The sequence below is a fragment of the Trachypithecus francoisi genome, unplaced genomic scaffold (genome assembly GCF_009764315.1).
Source record: "Trachypithecus francoisi isolate TF-2019V2 unplaced genomic scaffold, Tfra_2.0 Lachesis_group3, whole genome shotgun sequence".
NCBI lineage: Eukaryota > Metazoa > Chordata > Mammalia > Primates > Cercopithecidae > Trachypithecus > Trachypithecus francoisi.
The window spans coordinates 55,640,226-55,657,104 of record NW_022681468.1 but is presented as its reverse complement, the minus strand read 5'-3'; the positions used below and the strand labels follow the sequence as shown (position 1 = coordinate 55,657,104).

At 41.8% G+C, this 16,879-nt stretch overlaps 2 protein-coding genes across 2 annotated transcripts in view; one reads left to right on the top strand and one right to left on the bottom strand.

Annotated features, from left to right (window-relative positions):
- The window catches only part of KLHDC1 (kelch domain containing 1), a 64,520-nt gene that overhangs the window by 28,015 nt on the left and 19,626 nt on the right, over positions 1–16,879 (top strand). Inside the window, exons 5-9 of the mRNA XM_033188110.1 lie at positions 3,936–4,014; positions 6,085–6,168; positions 10,932–11,015; positions 11,467–11,525; positions 15,153–15,265. Of these exons, the coding sequence (XP_033044001.1) occupies positions 3,936–4,014; positions 6,085–6,168; positions 10,932–11,015; positions 11,467–11,525; positions 15,153–15,265 (419 nt within the window). The remainder of the gene's footprint in view (positions 1–3,935; positions 4,015–6,084; positions 6,169–10,931; positions 11,016–11,466; positions 11,526–15,152; positions 15,266–16,879) is intronic.
- On the bottom strand, positions 2,097–2,637 carry LOC117069683 (40S ribosomal protein S18-like). The gene has a single exon (XM_033188111.1). It carries the CDS (start codon positions 2,588–2,590, stop codon positions 2,195–2,197), a length of 396 nt encoding a protein of 131 aa, XP_033044002.1. The 5' UTR covers positions 2,591–2,637; the 3' UTR covers positions 2,097–2,194.

The window sequence follows — 16,879 nt, the reverse complement described above, 5'->3', positions numbered from 1 at the left end:
TTCCTGCATGTTGTCCACATTTTTCTACTATTAGTATTCTCATCATAGTTTTTTTAAAGGCCCTTTCTGATAATTCCATCAACTAGACCACCTCTTTCTGAGTCTATTTATATATATATATATATATATATATATGTATTTTTTTTTTTTTTTTTTTTTTTTTGAGACGGAGTCTCACTCTGTCGCCCAGGCTGGAGTGCAGTGGCCGGATCTCAGCTCACTGCAAGCTCCACCTCCCAGGTTTATGCCATTCTCCTGCCTCAGCCTCCCGAGTAGCTGGGACTACAGGCAACCACCACCTCGCCTGGCTAGTTTTTTGTATTTTTTAGTAGAGACGGGGTTTCACCATGTTAGCCAGGATAGTCTCGATCTCCTGACCTCGTGATCCGCCCGTCTCGGCCTCCCAAAGTGCTGGGATTACAGGCTTGAGCCACCGCACCCGGCCAGTCTATTTATATTGAGTCTTTTCTCTCTTCATCATGGGCCGCTTTTTTGTGCCTTTTTATGTATTTTGTAATTTTTTTTTTTTTTTTTTTTTTTGAGACGGAGTCTCGCTCTGTTGCCCAGGCTGGAGTGCAGTGGCGCGATCTCGGCTCACTGCAAGCTCCGCCTCCCGGGTTTACGCCATTCTCCTGCCTCAGCCTCCCGAGTAGCTGGGACTACAGGCGCCCGCCACCTCGCCCGGCTAGTATTTTGTAATTTTTATTTTTTTGAGACAAGGTCTCACTCTCACTCAGGCTGTAGTGCAGTGGTGACTCGGTACAACTGAGATAAGGTCTCACTCTCACTCAGGCTGGAGTGCAGTGATGTGATCATAACTGGGTACAACTGAGACAAGGTCCCACCTCACTCAGGCTGGTGTGCAGTGGTGTGATTATAACTCAGTACAACCTTGAACTCTGAGTTCAAGCAGTCTTCCCATCTCAGCCACCTGGGTAGCTGAGACTACAGGTATGCACCGCCACACCTTTCTTTCCTTTTTTTTTTTTTTTTTTTTTAATTTCTTGTGGAGACAGGTCTCCTTATGTTGCCCAGGCCGATCTCAAACTCCTGCCCTCAAGCAATCTGCCTGCCTCAACCTCCCTGTAGTTTTAAAATTATATGCCAGGCCGGGCGCGGTGGCTCAAGCCTGTAATCCCAGCACTTTGGGAGGCCGAGACGGGTGGATCGCGAGGTCAGGAGATCGAGACCATCCTGGCTAACACGGTGAAACCCCGTCTCTACTAAAAATACAAAAACTAGCCGGGCGAGATGGCGGGCGCCTGTAGTCCCAGCTACTCGGGAGGCTGAGGCTGGAGAATGGCGTAAACCCGGGAGGGGGAGCTTGCAGTGAGCTGAGATCTGGCCACTGCACTCCAGTCCGGGCAACAGAGCGAGACTCCGCCTCAAAAAAAAAATAAAATAAAATAAAATAAAATAAAATTATATGCCAGATCTTCTGTCTGAAAGAACAGTAAAGATTGGAATAAATTATATTTATCTTCAGAAAGGGATATGCCCTTTCTTCTTTTTTAGGTGCTAGAGTAAGAGCTGAGTCAGTCTAAGTTATAGGTAATTTGTATTTGGGCTTTGTTGTAGCTTTAGTTTGACTGAGTTTTACCTGTGGCTTCAAATGTTTTAGAACAGTACTTTCCTATACTAGGGCTCCCTATTTGAGCACTGAGATTTTCTGCTGTGCTTCACAGCTGCATTCCTATCGCTCAGAACTGTGGGAGATCTCTCCATGTTTTATAGTCCACTTGGTAGGTCACTGGGTCACGAGGCAGTTCTCTTTGCTCTCTGATCCCACGTTATGCTTTCTGCACCCTGGAAGACCTCTTTCAGCCTTGCATCTCCTCCCCTGGCCTTTGGAGGGCAGGTACTCTATAGGGTGTAAATGTTTGGCATGCCCCTGAGATGTTTCTTTTAGATCTCCTGTTTGCATCCCAAAGTTTAGTAGTCCAAAGCTCAGATTGCCTAAAGGGATTCTCTGCCTCCAGCTGTTGGTGACTGACCCCCATCCCTCCCTGAAGATTATGCGAAAGAGTTAAGGAGTAAGTTAAATTCCTTCTATGGCTGGGTTTCTTTTTCTTTTCTTTTCTTTTTTTTTTTTTTTAGGTATATAAACTATTAACAGACAAGGCCTACAGACTTATTTCTTCTTGGACACACCCACGGTGCGGCCACGGCGGCCAGTGGTCTTGGTGTGCTAGCCTTAGACACAAAGGCCCCAGAAGTGGCGCAGCCCTCTATGGGCCCGAATCTTCTTCAGTCGCTCCAGGTCTTCATGGAGCTTGTTGTCCAGACCATTGGCTAGGACCTGGCTATATTTTCCATCCTTGACATCCTTCTGTCTGTTCAAGAACCAGTCTGGGATCTTGTACTGGCGTGGATTCTGCATAATGGTGATCACACGTTCCACCTCATCCTCAGTGAGTTCTCCCGCCCTCTTGGTGAGGTCAGTGTCTGCTTTCCTCAACACCACATGAGCATATCTTCGGCCCACACCCTTAATGGCAGTGATGGCAAAGGCTATTTTCCGCCGCCCATCGATGTTGGTGTTGAGTACTCGCAAAATATGCTGGAACTTTTCAGGGATCACTAGAGACATGGCGGCAGCACAAGCGGCGGCGTGTAGGCCTCCTGTGGAAGAGAGCGGCTGGGTTTCTTCAGATGCTAATTTGGGGCCGGGCACCATGGCTCAAGCCTTGTATTAGGCGTTTTTCACATTGCTGATAATGACATACCCAAGACTGGGCAATTTACAAAAGAAAGAGATTTATTGGACTTACAGTTCCATGTGGCTGGGGAGGCCTCACAATTATGGCTCAAAGTGAAAGGCAAGTCTCACATGGTGGCAGATAAGAGAAGAGAGCTTGTGGAGGGAAACTCCTCTTTTGAAAACTATCAGATCAATGGGCGCAGTGGCTCATGCCTGTAATCCCAGCACTTTGGGAGGCCGAGGTGGGCAGATCACTTGAGGTCAGGAGTTCGAGACCAGCCTGGCCAACATGGTGAAACCCTGTCTCTACTAAGAATATAAAAATGAGCCAGGTGTGGTGGCAGGCTACTCGGGAGGCTGAGGCAGGAGATTCACTCCAGGAGGCAGAGGTTGCCATGAGCAGAGATCACACCACTGCACTCCAGCCTGGGAGACAAGAGTGAGAATCTGTCTCAAAAAAAAAAAACAAAAAAAACCCCATCAGATCTCATGACACTTATTCACTATCACGAGAATAGCCTGGGAAAGATCTGTCCTTATGATTCAGTTGCCCCCCATTGGGTCCCTCCCACAGCACATGGGAATTCAAGATGAAATTTGGGTAGGGACACAGCCAAACCATATCAGGCCTGTAATCCCAGCACTTTGAGAGGCCAGGGTGGAAGGATTACCTGACCCCAAGAGTTCAAGACCAGCCTGGGCAATGTGGTGAAACCCCATCTCTACAAAAATACAAAAATTATCCAGGCATGGTGGTACACACGTGTAGTCACAGCTACTCAGGGGTCTGAGGCAGGAGGACTGCTTGAACCCGGGAGGTGGAGATTGCAGTGAGCCGAGATCATGTTCATGGTACTGCACTCAAGCCTGGGTGACAGAGGGAAACCATGTCTCAAAAAGAATGAATACATAAATCTAATTTGCCATGCCAATATAAATGTAGCTGTTAAAAATTTGAGTAGTTTCTTCTTACAAACCCTGTGTGTGCTGGATTCTTCCTCTTGCTGTTACACAAGGGATGAAAGCAGCTATGGGTCTCTTCTTTCCCATTGAGAGCTCATCACTTTCTGGAATTGGTTTATTTAGGTCTCTTTGTTCCCTCATCTCTGAAATTATTCTTTTTAAACTGTGATTTTGTGTTTGGATTGTTAAGGTGAGAGGATCTTTTTCAGCTTTCTATGAACAAACTGGAAACAGAATTCCTAAAGTGTATCCTTTCGTGTTTGTTTTTCAGACTAATATATTTTGGTGGTTATGGGTGTAGGAGACACAGTGAACTCCAAGACTGTTTTGATGTTCATGATGCATCTTGGGTAAGATGGTAATCACTGTTTACATTTCCCTCCAATTCAGTATAGCCTCAACATCTTAGAAATAATAAGACTGGTCTTTCTCATTTTTGGAGCTACCAGACACTATGAAAAAATGTGTTTTTTCTCTTTAACATTTGTATCCATTTGGCAAGAGGTATCTCATCTAGTGGTGTTAGCCTTCATGGCTATTGGCAGAGTAATTTCTTTTCTTATATCATTAATCACAGATACCTGCTTCTGTTAGACAGGTAGTGACTTTAGTGCAACTTAGAAAAATTATGTTCATATTTAACCACAATAGCTCTTGTTGGCATACATCTCTTTTTAGATATGTCCACTAGAATTATTCGTAGGTCAGACTGGCCTCTAGGTAAGAGTCCATGGGTAGTGATATTAATTTTTCTACTTATTCTTACTGATTGATTAGACAGTAAATCATTATTAATGAAAGAAGTCATGAATTACAAAAATGAAATTTTTAAACAGATGATTTAAAAAACCACTGATCCTCTCACCAAGATGCAGTCTTATTAGTTTTACCTTCTACTAGTGTGTATTATTCTATATTATTAATGTAAACAAATATATACATGTATATATGTGTGTGTATATATATACACACACACACATATTTCATGTATATTGCTTTGTATATGGGTATTTTTGAAAATTCCCCATGTTTCGATGTTGTTTTTGAGTTTTAAAAACGATATATCATTAAAGCTTTGCTACTTAAAGTATTGCTGAGAATTTTCGGGAATATAACTTCTATTTATATCTAGTTATTTTTATTCATCAGTGAAATAACTCAATTTTTTTCTCCTACAATACAGTTACTAAACTAAATATCATGTCCTGAAGTTTCTGGAACACAAATGGGTTTTTTTCATTTAGACTCTAAATGAGCTGGGTGTGGTGGCACATTTCTATAATCCCACCTACTAGGTAGGCTGAGGCAGAAGGATCACTTGTACCAAGGAGTTTGAGACCAGCATGGGTAACATGGTGAGACCGTTTCAATTTAAATAAAATTAAAAAATAGATTCTAAACTAAGTAAATTGTTTAGCTTATTTGTCTTGCTTGACAAAGCCTGACAAAAATAAATGATGTATTTCTGACACACAATATAAAACTGGCACAGAGATCATCTAGAGTAGTGATAGAGGATTTCAGCACCCTGGGAGATGCTAAATACAGTATAGCTGCTAAGTCTTTACCTTGCTGACAAAGAATTTTATATCTTAGGATATAAAGAAGAGAGTGGTTGGCTAGGCGTGGTGGCTCACGCCTGTAATCCCAGAACTTTGGGAGGCGGAGGTGGGCAGATTACGAGGTCACGAGATCAAGACCATCCTGACTAACACGGTGAAACCTGGTCTCTACTAAAAATACAAAAAAAAAATTAGCCATGTGTGGTGGCAGGCACCTGTAATCTCAGCTACTTGGGAAGCTGAGGCAGGAGAATCGCTTGAACCAGGAGACGGAGGTTGCAGTGAGCCAAGATGGCGCCACTGCACTTCAGCCTGGGCAACAGAGAGAGACTCTGTCTCAAAAAAAAAAAAAAAGAAAGAAATAAAGAAAGAAATCTTAAAAAAAAAAGAAGAGAGTGGTCATAAGTTTAATCTATAAGAACCAGTTGCTTGGTGAAGTAGAAGTGATTAGAAGTTTTTGGAAACAGGAACCATGCCCACCCTCTAAAGTTTATTATGGCAAAAATGAGTTCTGAGCATGTACTTTAGGAAAAAAGATTTAAAAATGTAAACATTATTCCACCCTCTTCAATTTTAAAAATGATCATCCTTTGAGAAAATTGAAAGATTGTCAACAAGTAAAATTATGATTCACTGCAAACATTACTATGAGAAGAAAAGTTGCCAGGTGGTGCTGCCACTGGTCTGGGGACCATGCTTTGGGAGGAACCCATGTATCCATTGGCTTTGTGACTATGGTAACACTTAACTCTATTTTTGTAAGGTGTCTATTATTTTACCAGTAAATATGTGATAAAACTGTAATAATAATGTAAAAATTATTAAAGCTTTTAGATATTTAAAAAATTTCTCTTTTAGGAAGAGCAGATATTCTGGGGATGGCATAATGATGTCCATATATTTGACACAAAGACACAGACTTGGTTTCAACCAGAAATTAAAGTAAGTGTTGTAAAAAGTCATCTTTATATATTTGTATTTGAAAATCAATTTTTTACTATGGATTTTGGGTTTTTGTTTGTTTGTTTGTTTTGTGTTTTTGAGACAGAGTCTTGCTTTGTCGCCCAGGCTGGAGTGCAGTGGCACAATCTCAGCTCACTGCAACCTCCGCCTCCCGGGTTCAAGTGGTTCTCCTGCCTCAGCCTCCTGAGTAGCTGGGACTACAGGCACGGGCCACCATGCCTGGCTAATTTTTGTATTTTTAGTAAACACGGAGTTTCGCCTTGTTGGCCACAGTGGTCTCGAACTCCTGACCTCAAGCGATCTGCCCACCTCAGCCTTGCAAAGTGCTCAGATTACAGGCATTATAGGTCACCATACCCAACCTGTTATTTGAATTTTTGTAATTAGGTTTGTAATCACATACCAAGTAGTTCTCTAGAGTACTTTCATTAATAGCATTAAGAAAAATATCAGAGCCGTAGATGGCACCTGTAGTCCCAACTACTCAGGAGGCTGAGGCAGGAGGATCACTTTAGTCCAGGAGTTTGAGGCTGTAGTGTGCTACAATCACCTGTGAATAGCTACTGCACTCCACTGCATTCTAGCCTGGGCAACATAGCGAAGCCCCATCTCTGAAAATAAATAAATAAAACAAAAAAATGCATATTCTTCTCCATGTCAGCTAAGGTTTTCTAGAAAAAAATCTTTTTTTTTTTTTTTTTTTTTTTTTAATTTTTTCCGGAAGGAGGCACGGGACCAAGTGGATTACTAGTAGATAAGGAGGAGGAAGGAGGAGTCTGGGCAGGAAGGGAGGGGCTGGAGAGAGCGGGGAGAGAACGAGTATAAGGCAGGTCGGGACGAGAGCATAAGGCCCAAAAGCCTTGTATGTAATTAATTTCAGACCACTTGCCTAGCCACTGGCAGAAATTGCTGAGGTCGATCACGCCACAGTGGAAAGGAAAATTAACCGCTTCCTCCTAAGGTCTTGTTCGAGCTGTAAGGTTTTTAAATTGGCTAGGAGGCACCCTAAGGGGGTGCTCTTTGGAAATTTGGACTGGGGGGTTTCCCGTTTGTTTCCTCTTTACTTACACAATGGACACAATGGAAATGGAAGTGGATCTCTGCCTGGCTTCAAAGCGTCCTTTGGAACCAGCAGAGACAGACTGGAGGCTCATGGAGCCAAAGTGGAGATTACCTTCAGGCGGACGTCTCTGTCCTCAACGGGTCCCCCGAGCCACATGGTGGCTCAAAATGGACCTCGGACCTGCGCAGGATTTTGGCCGAGGGAGGTAAGGAGGAGACAAGGGCACTTACCCCAGAGAGGCCGTGAGAGTGAGGGAAGCGGGTCTCAGGTCCTGGTCCGTCTGCCGCGTGGGAGCAGGAGGAGGTTCCTCAACCCTTAGAGGCCTGAGGAGGGGTCTCCTCCCGGGTCTTCGGCACCAACTGATTTGTTTTTCTAAGACCACCAGAGCGGGCACAAAAGAACCAGCGAGTAGGCAAGTGTAGGAGCAAAACTGCAAGTTTATTTTGGTCACCTAAGGTGTGGGGAAGAGGTCTGTCGGCCTCCGGCAAAGAAGGCCAACAGAGTCCCCCGGTGGGGCTCTCGGACGGAGTTCCTGCAGTCCTGACATACCGACAGAAATGGAGGACTGAGGAAGGCCGCCGAAAAAAATCTTTTAATGAGGTGCCGTCATCTTTTTTTTTTTTTTTTGAGACGGAGTCTCGCTTTGTCACCTGGGCTGGAGTGCAGTGGCTGGATCTCAGTTCACTGCAAGCTCCGCCTCCCGGGTTTACGCCATTCTCCTGCCTCAGCCTCCAGAGTAGCTGGGACTACAGGCGCCTGCCACCTCGCCCGGCTAGTTTTTTGTATTTTTTAGTAGAGACGGGGTTTCACCGTGTTAGCCAGGATGGTCTCCATCTCCTGACCTCGTACCCGTCTCGGCCTCCCAAAGTGCTAGGATTGCAGGCTTGAGCTACCACGCCCGGCCTGCCATCATCATTCTTTTCCACAGGTGTCATGCCCTGATTTAATAAAGGCCTATTTTTTAAAATCCTTTTATAACAAAGCCCATGTTTTATATACCCTTGAATTCAGAGGTAGATGCAATTATGGCATGACAAAAAGTAACATTATCAGTATTCTTTCATTTGTTAGTGACCAAAAACAAATTCAAATTAGATTAAGCAATAATGAATTCTCACATAGCTGGAAAGCATATTGGAATGGCTCACAAAGTAGAAGGAAGAGCCGCAGGGACCACGGCCTCAGGAACTGGAGCAGGTTACTCAGCATCCTCACAATACATTCTGTCTTTCTGTCTGCTTTTCTCTGCTTCTCTTTGTGTGCTTGTTTCATTCCGTCTATGGCAGACACATTGGCTCATTTAGGAGGGAATATGGTCCTGGTTACACACACAGTTGTTTGTATTTTACTCTCTCAACGTCTATATTATTAGTCTTAGAAAAGGGCCGGGCTTGGTGGCTCATGCCTGTAATCCTAGCACTTTGGGAGGCAGAGGCAGGCGGATTGCCTGAGCTAAGAAGTTTGAGACCATCCTGGGCAACACCTTGAAACCCCGTCTCTACTAAAAATACAAAAGAAATTAGCCGGGTGTGGCGGCATGCGCCTGTAGTCCCAGCTACTCAGGAGGCTGCGGCAGGAGAATGACTTGAACCTGGTGGCCGAGGTTGCAGTGAGACGAGATTGCACCACCGTGCTCCAGCCTGGGCAACAGAATGAGACTCCATCTCTACAAAAAAAAAAAAAAGAAAGAAACGGACAAGAAAAGGACTCAGCCTCTACTTGGGCGTGTTCCTACTCTTTACAGCAATTCCTGATGCCAAAGGGATGATTGGCCAGTCTTGAGTCACATGTTCATTGCTAGGGACAGCAGGGTATTGTGACTGATAAGCTTACCAGAATTGAACAGTGTGGAATGCTAAGCAGGTCATATATGCGCAGTTACATATGTGTCTACTGATACACATATATGACTAGAATTCCTTACAGTCCAGTTTCTGTTCATGGAAATGATGGGAAGGTCTATGCAAAACAGTAAGTGTTAGAGTTTGGCCATTCTCTGGATCCTCTTTTCCAGGCAGTAAATTTCAGATTTCCAGTGCTTCTCTGTTCTCTTCTATATAGTAGAAGAATTCTTCCAAAATTTCAGATCAAGCCTGGGGTAATAATAAAAATTTTGTTCCGCTGGAAGGGCTGGGAACCAACATTCTTAAATGGTTCTCATTTAAGTGTTATATAGGTAATATCTGAATTATGTCTTACCAAGTTGACCTCAGCACAGTTATTCAAATAAGCCTGAAAAGTTTAGGAAGTTTTGATATTGGATGCAGGGCTTTAATTTCCTATACCCACTTTGAGTAGCCAGTGAGCTGAGAATGTCAGGTTCTTTCAGAACTTGGAATTAAAATACATACATAAGGCCAGGTGCGGTGGCTCAAGCCTGTAATCCCAGCACTTTGGGAGGCCGAGATGGGCGGATCACGAGGTCGGGAGTTTGAGACCATCCTGGCTAACACGGTGAAACCCCGTCTCTACTGAAAAATACAAAAAGCTAGCTGGGCGAGGTGGCTGGCGCCTGTAGTCCCAGCTACTCGGGAGGCTGAGGCAGGAGAATGGCGTAAACCCGGGAGGCGGAGCTTGCAGTGAGCTGAGATCCGGCCACTGCACTCCAGCCCGGGCGACAGAGCAAGACTCCGTCTCAAAAAAAAAAAAAAAAAATGCATACATAAAGGCACTCACCATGAAAACATGGAAATTATGCAGAAGATTCTTCCCTTAAATCTTATTCATTCATCTACCCATGATACTTGCTTTTGCCGCCAATTAGAAACCTCTCTAGGGTGGCATGGTGGCTCACACCTGTAATCCCAGCACTTTGGGAGGTCAAGGCAGGCAGATTACTTGAGGCCAGGAGTTTGAGACCAGCCTGGACAACAAAGCAAAACCCCATCTCTACTAAAAATACAAAAATTAGCCGGGACTGGTGTTACGCGCCTGTAATCCCAGCTACTCGGGAGGCTGAGGCAGGAGAATTGCATAAACCTGGGAGGTGGAGGTGGCAGCGAGCCAAGATCGCACCGTCGCACTCAAGCCTTGGTGACAGAGACTGCCTCAAAACAAAAAACAAAAAACAAAAGACTGCCTCAAAACAAAAAACAAAACTTCTCTAAAGAAAAGATCTGCTGTATTTATTCAAAATAAAGTGTAGAGAAGTATTACCAATGTTAAGAGTTTTAGTAAGAGAGAGAGCACTGTCTGACTTAAGCCAAGAGTGAACTTCTTATTGTAAATTTGAGGCATCAAGAGTTTTGGAGCCATTTTTAATTTTACAGAGTTTCTGAGATAATCGCAATATGCACCGCTCACTTCTAATAGGAACTCTGTGTGTGAGAGGGAGACAGAGGAGAGAGGGAGAGAGCGAAAATTTTAAAATTTGATTTAAAAATCTTTATACAGTATTTCAAACAAAAATTTACATGAAACTTTATTTTGCTAAATAGTGTCAGACATACAAGAAAAATACTTGCAAAAGTAAAGATCAGGGAGAATAAAATTTATTCTGACAAACAGTATTTGTCTGCAATTAGTACTATTTAGAATAAACTTTTGCATTAGCATTTTTAATTGAATTACATAGGTAATGATAACTTAGTGATTAAGACTTTCTCATACTGAGCATAGGAATGTAACTTTATTACAGATATTTCAAGTCTTTGCAATCTGTTCTGATTTCTACTTGCAGGGTGGAGTTCCACCACAGCCACGAGCCGCGCATACGTGTGCAGTTCTTGGAAATAAGGGTTATATCTTTGGCGGACGTGTTTTGGTGAGTGTTTTTAATGGAAATGTGCAATGCTCCTTATAAAAATGTATCCTCTGATTTCGTGGAATAATTGAACATTCATGTAATCTAGAGATTAAAATGGCATTCAGTACTAACTTTTATTTATCTTCTAATTCATAAACAGACAATACATGAACAATCATAGATGATTATAAATCATATTTTAATGAGAATCTTTCAGTGCAGTATCAGAAAAAATTAGTTTCTTGTCATCTAAAGCCTGTGAATTTAAACCTATTTCTTCCTTTCCCCTTTGACACCTTGATTTGGGAGCTCTGTGTCAGTCTTATTAATTATTGTTTTCCAATATTTAAACTTCTCATGTGAAGTAAAATACAGATAGTCTATTTTTAATCTGAACTTACTTTAAAAGAAAAATTTTAGCTGATAAAAGATGTGAAATACTGACCAATGTAACACACTTTTCTTTTAGCAAACTAGGATGAATGATTTGCACTATCTAAACCTAGACAACTGGACTTGGTCTGGAAGGTAAGTTTGAAGTCTAAGTACATTTTAATCTATAGGCATGTGTGTGTGTCTGTATGTGTCCATAATCCAAATGTGGGTCTTTAAAACTGAACTGGCATTTTTTTCCTTCAGATTGTATGTTTAAGCAAGTACTATATAGATTTAAATAGAGTTTGTTCCTTAACCAAACAAGATAAAACATGAAAATACTAACAGTTGAAATTAGATTATATAAAAGTACTGGTTTTATACTAAGTATTTTTTGAGGATTGATCAGTAGAAGAAATGAAGAAGTGGTTGAATGGGGTCATCTCAGGTAAACAAGTAATGGAGTAAAGTCAGATTTTATTTGTAGCTCATAATATGTATTTAATAATAGAACAAATACATTTAGCTATCAACTTAGCAATTTATATAATGAGATGGAATCAGAGCTATATATTATTCCAAAGTATAAATACCATTAAATACCATAAAACCATGAAAATTTCAGAAGAAAATATAGCATATTATCTTTAAAATCTTGGCATGGATGCACACCAACATGGCACAAGTATACATATGTAACAAACCTGCACGTTGTGCGCATGTACCCTAGAACTTAAAGTATAATAATAAAAAATAAATAAAAAGAAAAAAAATCCTGGAAAAAAAATATTGGCATGGAGAAAGCTTTGTAAAGACATATCGTTTCATTTATGAACTCAAAATTCATAAATGAAAAGACTGATCGATAAGACCACTTAAAAATTAAATATTTCTCTATAGAAAAATGTGCCACAAAAAATTAAATGGCAAATTGTAAAATACAAACAAAAAAACTGGAAGCAATATTTGGAATTTTTTTTTTTTGGAGATGGAGTCTCGCTCTGTCACCAGACTGGAGTGTAGTAGCGCGATCTCAGCTCACTACAACCTCCGACTCCCTGGTTCAAGCTGTTCTTCTGCCTCAGCCTCCCAAGTAGCTGGGTCTACAGGCATGCACTACTATGCCCAGCTACTTTTTGTATTTTTAGTAGAGACAGGGTTTCACCATGTTGGCCAGGATGGTCTCGATCTCTTGACCTTGTGATCTGCCCACCTCAGCCTCCCAAACTGCTGGGATTACAGGCATGAGCCACTGCACCTGGCTGATATCTGCAGTATTTTTAACAGAGAGATGTCAGGGCAAAGATCCACAAGAACTCAGTAAATCAATTAAAAAAAGACAAATAATCTAATAGAAAAGTGGACAAAGAACATGCGTGAACAACTCACAGAAGAAATAATAATAGGTAAAAATTATTTTAAAAAGGTGTTCAACCTAGGCCGGGTGTGGTGGCTCACACGTGTAATCCCAGCACGTTGGGAGGCCGAGGCGGGTGGATCACCTGAAGTCAGGAGTTTGAGAACAGCCTGGCCAACATGGTGAAACCCGGGCTCTACTAAAAATACAAGAAAAGTAAGATACGGTGGCAGATGCCTGTAATCCCAGCCACTCGGGAGGCTGAGGCAGGAGAATCACTTGAACCAGGAGGTGGAGGTTGCAGTGAGCCAAGATCATGCCACTGCACTCCAGCCTGGCCAATAAGAGTGAGACTCTGTCTCAAATAATAATAATAATAAAAAAATAAAATGTGGCGGGCGCAGTGGTGCACACCTGTAATCCCAGTACTTTGGGAGGCCGAGACAGGTGGATCACCTGAAGTCAGGAGTTCTTGACTAGCCTGGCCAACATGGTGAAACCCGGGCTCTACTAAAAATACAAGAAAAGTAAGATACGGTGGCAGATGCCTGTAATCCCAGCCACTCGGGAGGCTGAGGCAGGAGAATCACTTGAACCCAGGAGGTGGAGGTTGCAGTGAGCCAAGATCATGCCACTGCACTCCAGCCTGGCCAATAAGAGTGAGACTCTGTCTCAAATAATAATAATAATAAAAAAAATAAAATGTGGCGGGCGCAGTGGTGCACACCTGTAATCCCAGTACTTTGGGAGGCCGAGACAGGTGGATCACCTGAAGTCAGGAGTTCTTGACTAGCCTGACTAACATGGTGAAACCCGGTCTCTACTAAATACAAAACAATTAGCCAGTTGTATTGGCACATGCTTGTAAACTGAGCTACTTGGGAGGCTGAGACAGGAGAATTGCTTGTACCTGGGAGGCGGAGATTGCCATGAGCTGAGATCACGCTATTGCACTCCAGCCTGGGAAACAAAAGTGAAACTCTGCCTCAAAAAAAAAAGTTTCTTATAATCAACACAAACAGTAAAAGTATTTCCATTTTGTAAAAAACAAATTATATCTTCCAAAAATGGCCTGTGTTATTTTGGAACATTCCAGACTGTGGAAGAATGGTATCTTCTCACCTCCTAAATTAAATTATTTTGCTTCTAACTTACACTTTTTAATTTAATTTTATTATTATTATTATTTTTGGAGATGGAGTTTCGCTCTTGTTGCCCCGGCTGGAATGCAATGGCGCGACCTCGGCTCACTGCAACCTCCACCTCCCAGGTTCAAGCGATTCTCCTGCCTCAGCCTCCTGAGTAGCTGGGATTACAGGCGCATGCCACTAGGCCCAGCTATAACTTATGCTTATGTTTTTATTTTTCATGCCCCATCTCTTTTAAATGTCCCTCTTATTATTATGATTATTCATGTTGTCCTGTTTTCTTTTGTTTTAAGAGATAATGTCTCTATTTTGCTCAGGATGGTCCGTCCAGCTCCTGGACTCGAGCAATCCTCCTGCCTTGGCTTCCCAAAGTGCTGGGATTACAGAAGTGAGCCACTGTGCCTGGCCTTGTTTTTATTTTTATTTTTTTTAGAAATCCTTAGAGGTTTACCCTGGATCTGGAATGACTTTCATGCTTTTACTTTGAAGTTAGAATAGCTGGCATTTTTCAGAGGAAGATAATGTTTTGGGAAATTCTAGAAGTAGATCGAAGTAAAAACAACACTATAAAAACCCATAATATCCTTGGGAAAATCAGCTAAAAACACAAAATTAACCATGAAACAACAGTAAAAAGTTACAGACATGAAAAAAAAATTGTGTTGAAAAACTGAGGGAGCAGCTGATTAGCCAATAAGAATGATGCTGAGTATGCGTTGTGAATTAACGGAGAGTTGACGGGTTTTTTTGTTTTTTTTTTCTTGGAGAAGCAGTCTCGCTCTGTCACCCAGGCTGGAGTGTAGTGGCGCAAACTTGGCTCACTGCAACGTCCACCTCCCGGGTTCAAGCAGTTCTCCTGCCTCAGCCTCCCGAGTAGCTGGGACTACAGGCACATGCTGCCATGCCCGGCTAATTTTTTGTATTTTAGTAGAGACAGGGTTTCACCGTGCTGCCCAGTCTGGTCTCGAACTCCTGAGCTCAGGCAATCCACCCGCCTTGGCCTCCCAAAGTGTTGGGATTACAGGCATGAGCCACCATGTTGGGCTGAGAATTGAGTTTTATTTTCACTCTGTAGCGAAGTGGAATGGTCATTAAATGGAAAGATTTTTAAAATTCATCTAAGAATTTAATAATGTTTTTCAAATATTCATGTAGGTGGGACTAGTAAAAGTATTTTGGAACAGTGAAGGCCGATTTTTTTTCAGGATCTAAGATGATTAAAAATCTTTTCTTTTGATTAACATAGTACCTAGACTTTTTTCCCCCTTGCCACAGGATTACTATTAATGGAGAAAGCCCAAAACATCGGTCATGGCATACTTTAACACCTATAGCTGATGATAAACTTTTCCTATGTGGTGGACTAAGTGCAGATAATATCCCATTAAGTAAGTTGATTGAAGTTTTGCCTATAATTATTATCTCATTCTTTTTTCTTAATTGTATTTCATACTTACAGTGAAGTAAATCTTTCTTTTTTCCTGTTTTTCTGGTTTGCCTTTATCTTCAACTGTTTTCTTGCATGAATTGTGACCTCTTTGGTTTTGTACCCTTGGCTCTCCACATTCACCTGTTTTCTAGGGAAAGAGAAGAGGAAGGGTGATTGAAGCTAGATTAAATAAAGCCCCTTTCTACTACTATATTCTGTGATTCTCTGTCCACTGATTTTTGATCCAGATGCTTGTACTGTAGGGTAGGATGCTTGCACTGTTCGCTTGTGCTATACTCCAGGCTAGGGAGTTTTCTTAGAAGACCCTGGAAAGACAAAGCGGGAAGCCCAGTTGCTTCTCTTTTTGTTCCAGAGCTATAGAGGAAAGTGTTTAGCTAGGTTTTTTAAACTCCTATCATTGCTGGTCTCAGTGGCTATGGGTTTTGGAATGCAGTTTTTCTTTCAGCAGTAAAATAGTGGCATCAGGATAGACAGATGACCAAGAATATCAACTTCTTAATTTGGCATGTTAGATGTTTTGTGTTTTCTATTTTCTTTTCTTTTTTTTTCCTCTTTTTTTTTTTGAGATGGAGTCTTGCTCTGTGGCCCAGGCTAGAGGGCAATGGCGCAATCTCGGCTCACTGCAACCTCCACCTCCCAGGTTCAAGCACTTCTCGTTCCTCAGGCTCCTGAGGAACGAGCTGGGATTACAGGTGCCCACCACCATGCCCAGCTAATTTTTTTATTTTTAGTAGAGGTGGGGTTTCGCCATGTTGGCCAGGCTGGTCTCGAATTCCTGACCTTGTGATCCACCCGCCTCAGCCTCCCAAAGTGTTGGGACTACAGGTGTCAGCCACCAAACCCAGCCGTTTTCTGTTTTCTTAACCCAGAAGTTTTCTATGGCTAGAGATGTTTTCATTAAGAAACATTATATACTATTAAAACATTTATATAATTATATATTAGGGTCTGGAAACAACTATTTTTCAACAAAAGTTTATTGAGCATCAGCTGTGTGTCTGGCAGTCAGCTGGCCACCAAACAAATTCCAGAGGTTAGTTGGAGAAAACAACAGTTCCTAGTAGGAGATGTTAGTTATTCTTGCATATTATTATACTTCTCCAATTTGTGAGATTTTTAATTAAAAGAGATTTGGAATCTAACAAAAAACTAACATCTGTACATTTCACTAGGGGCTGTTTAATATCATATCTTCATGATCTCTAGTGTTTTTAGGTCCTGTTTTCTGTTTTTGGTCATTGACCTATGGGAAATTAAATGTCCTAACTCATAAGCTAGTCTATTTTCTCCCTTAAAGATTCCGTTTCAGTATAAGATTTGGTCATATGGATATTCGATGATCCCAAGAAATTTTTTTGTTTGGTTGACTGTCATAATGGCATTGTGGTTATGTAAAAAATGTCCTTTTATTTTCAGTAATGCATACTGAAGTATGTATGGGGAAAATGATAGGAAATCTAGGATTTCATTTAGAAAAATTAAGCAATGAGAATAACAAAAAGATAAGTGGAGCACATGTAGCAAAGTCTTGATAGTTGTTGAATCTGCAATA

Excerpts from the sequence above, each read along its gene's own strand:
- LOC117069683 (XM_033188111.1), bottom strand. The coding sequence starts at position 2,590 with ATGTCTCTAGTGATCCCTGAAAAGTTCCAGCATATTTTGCGAGTACTC.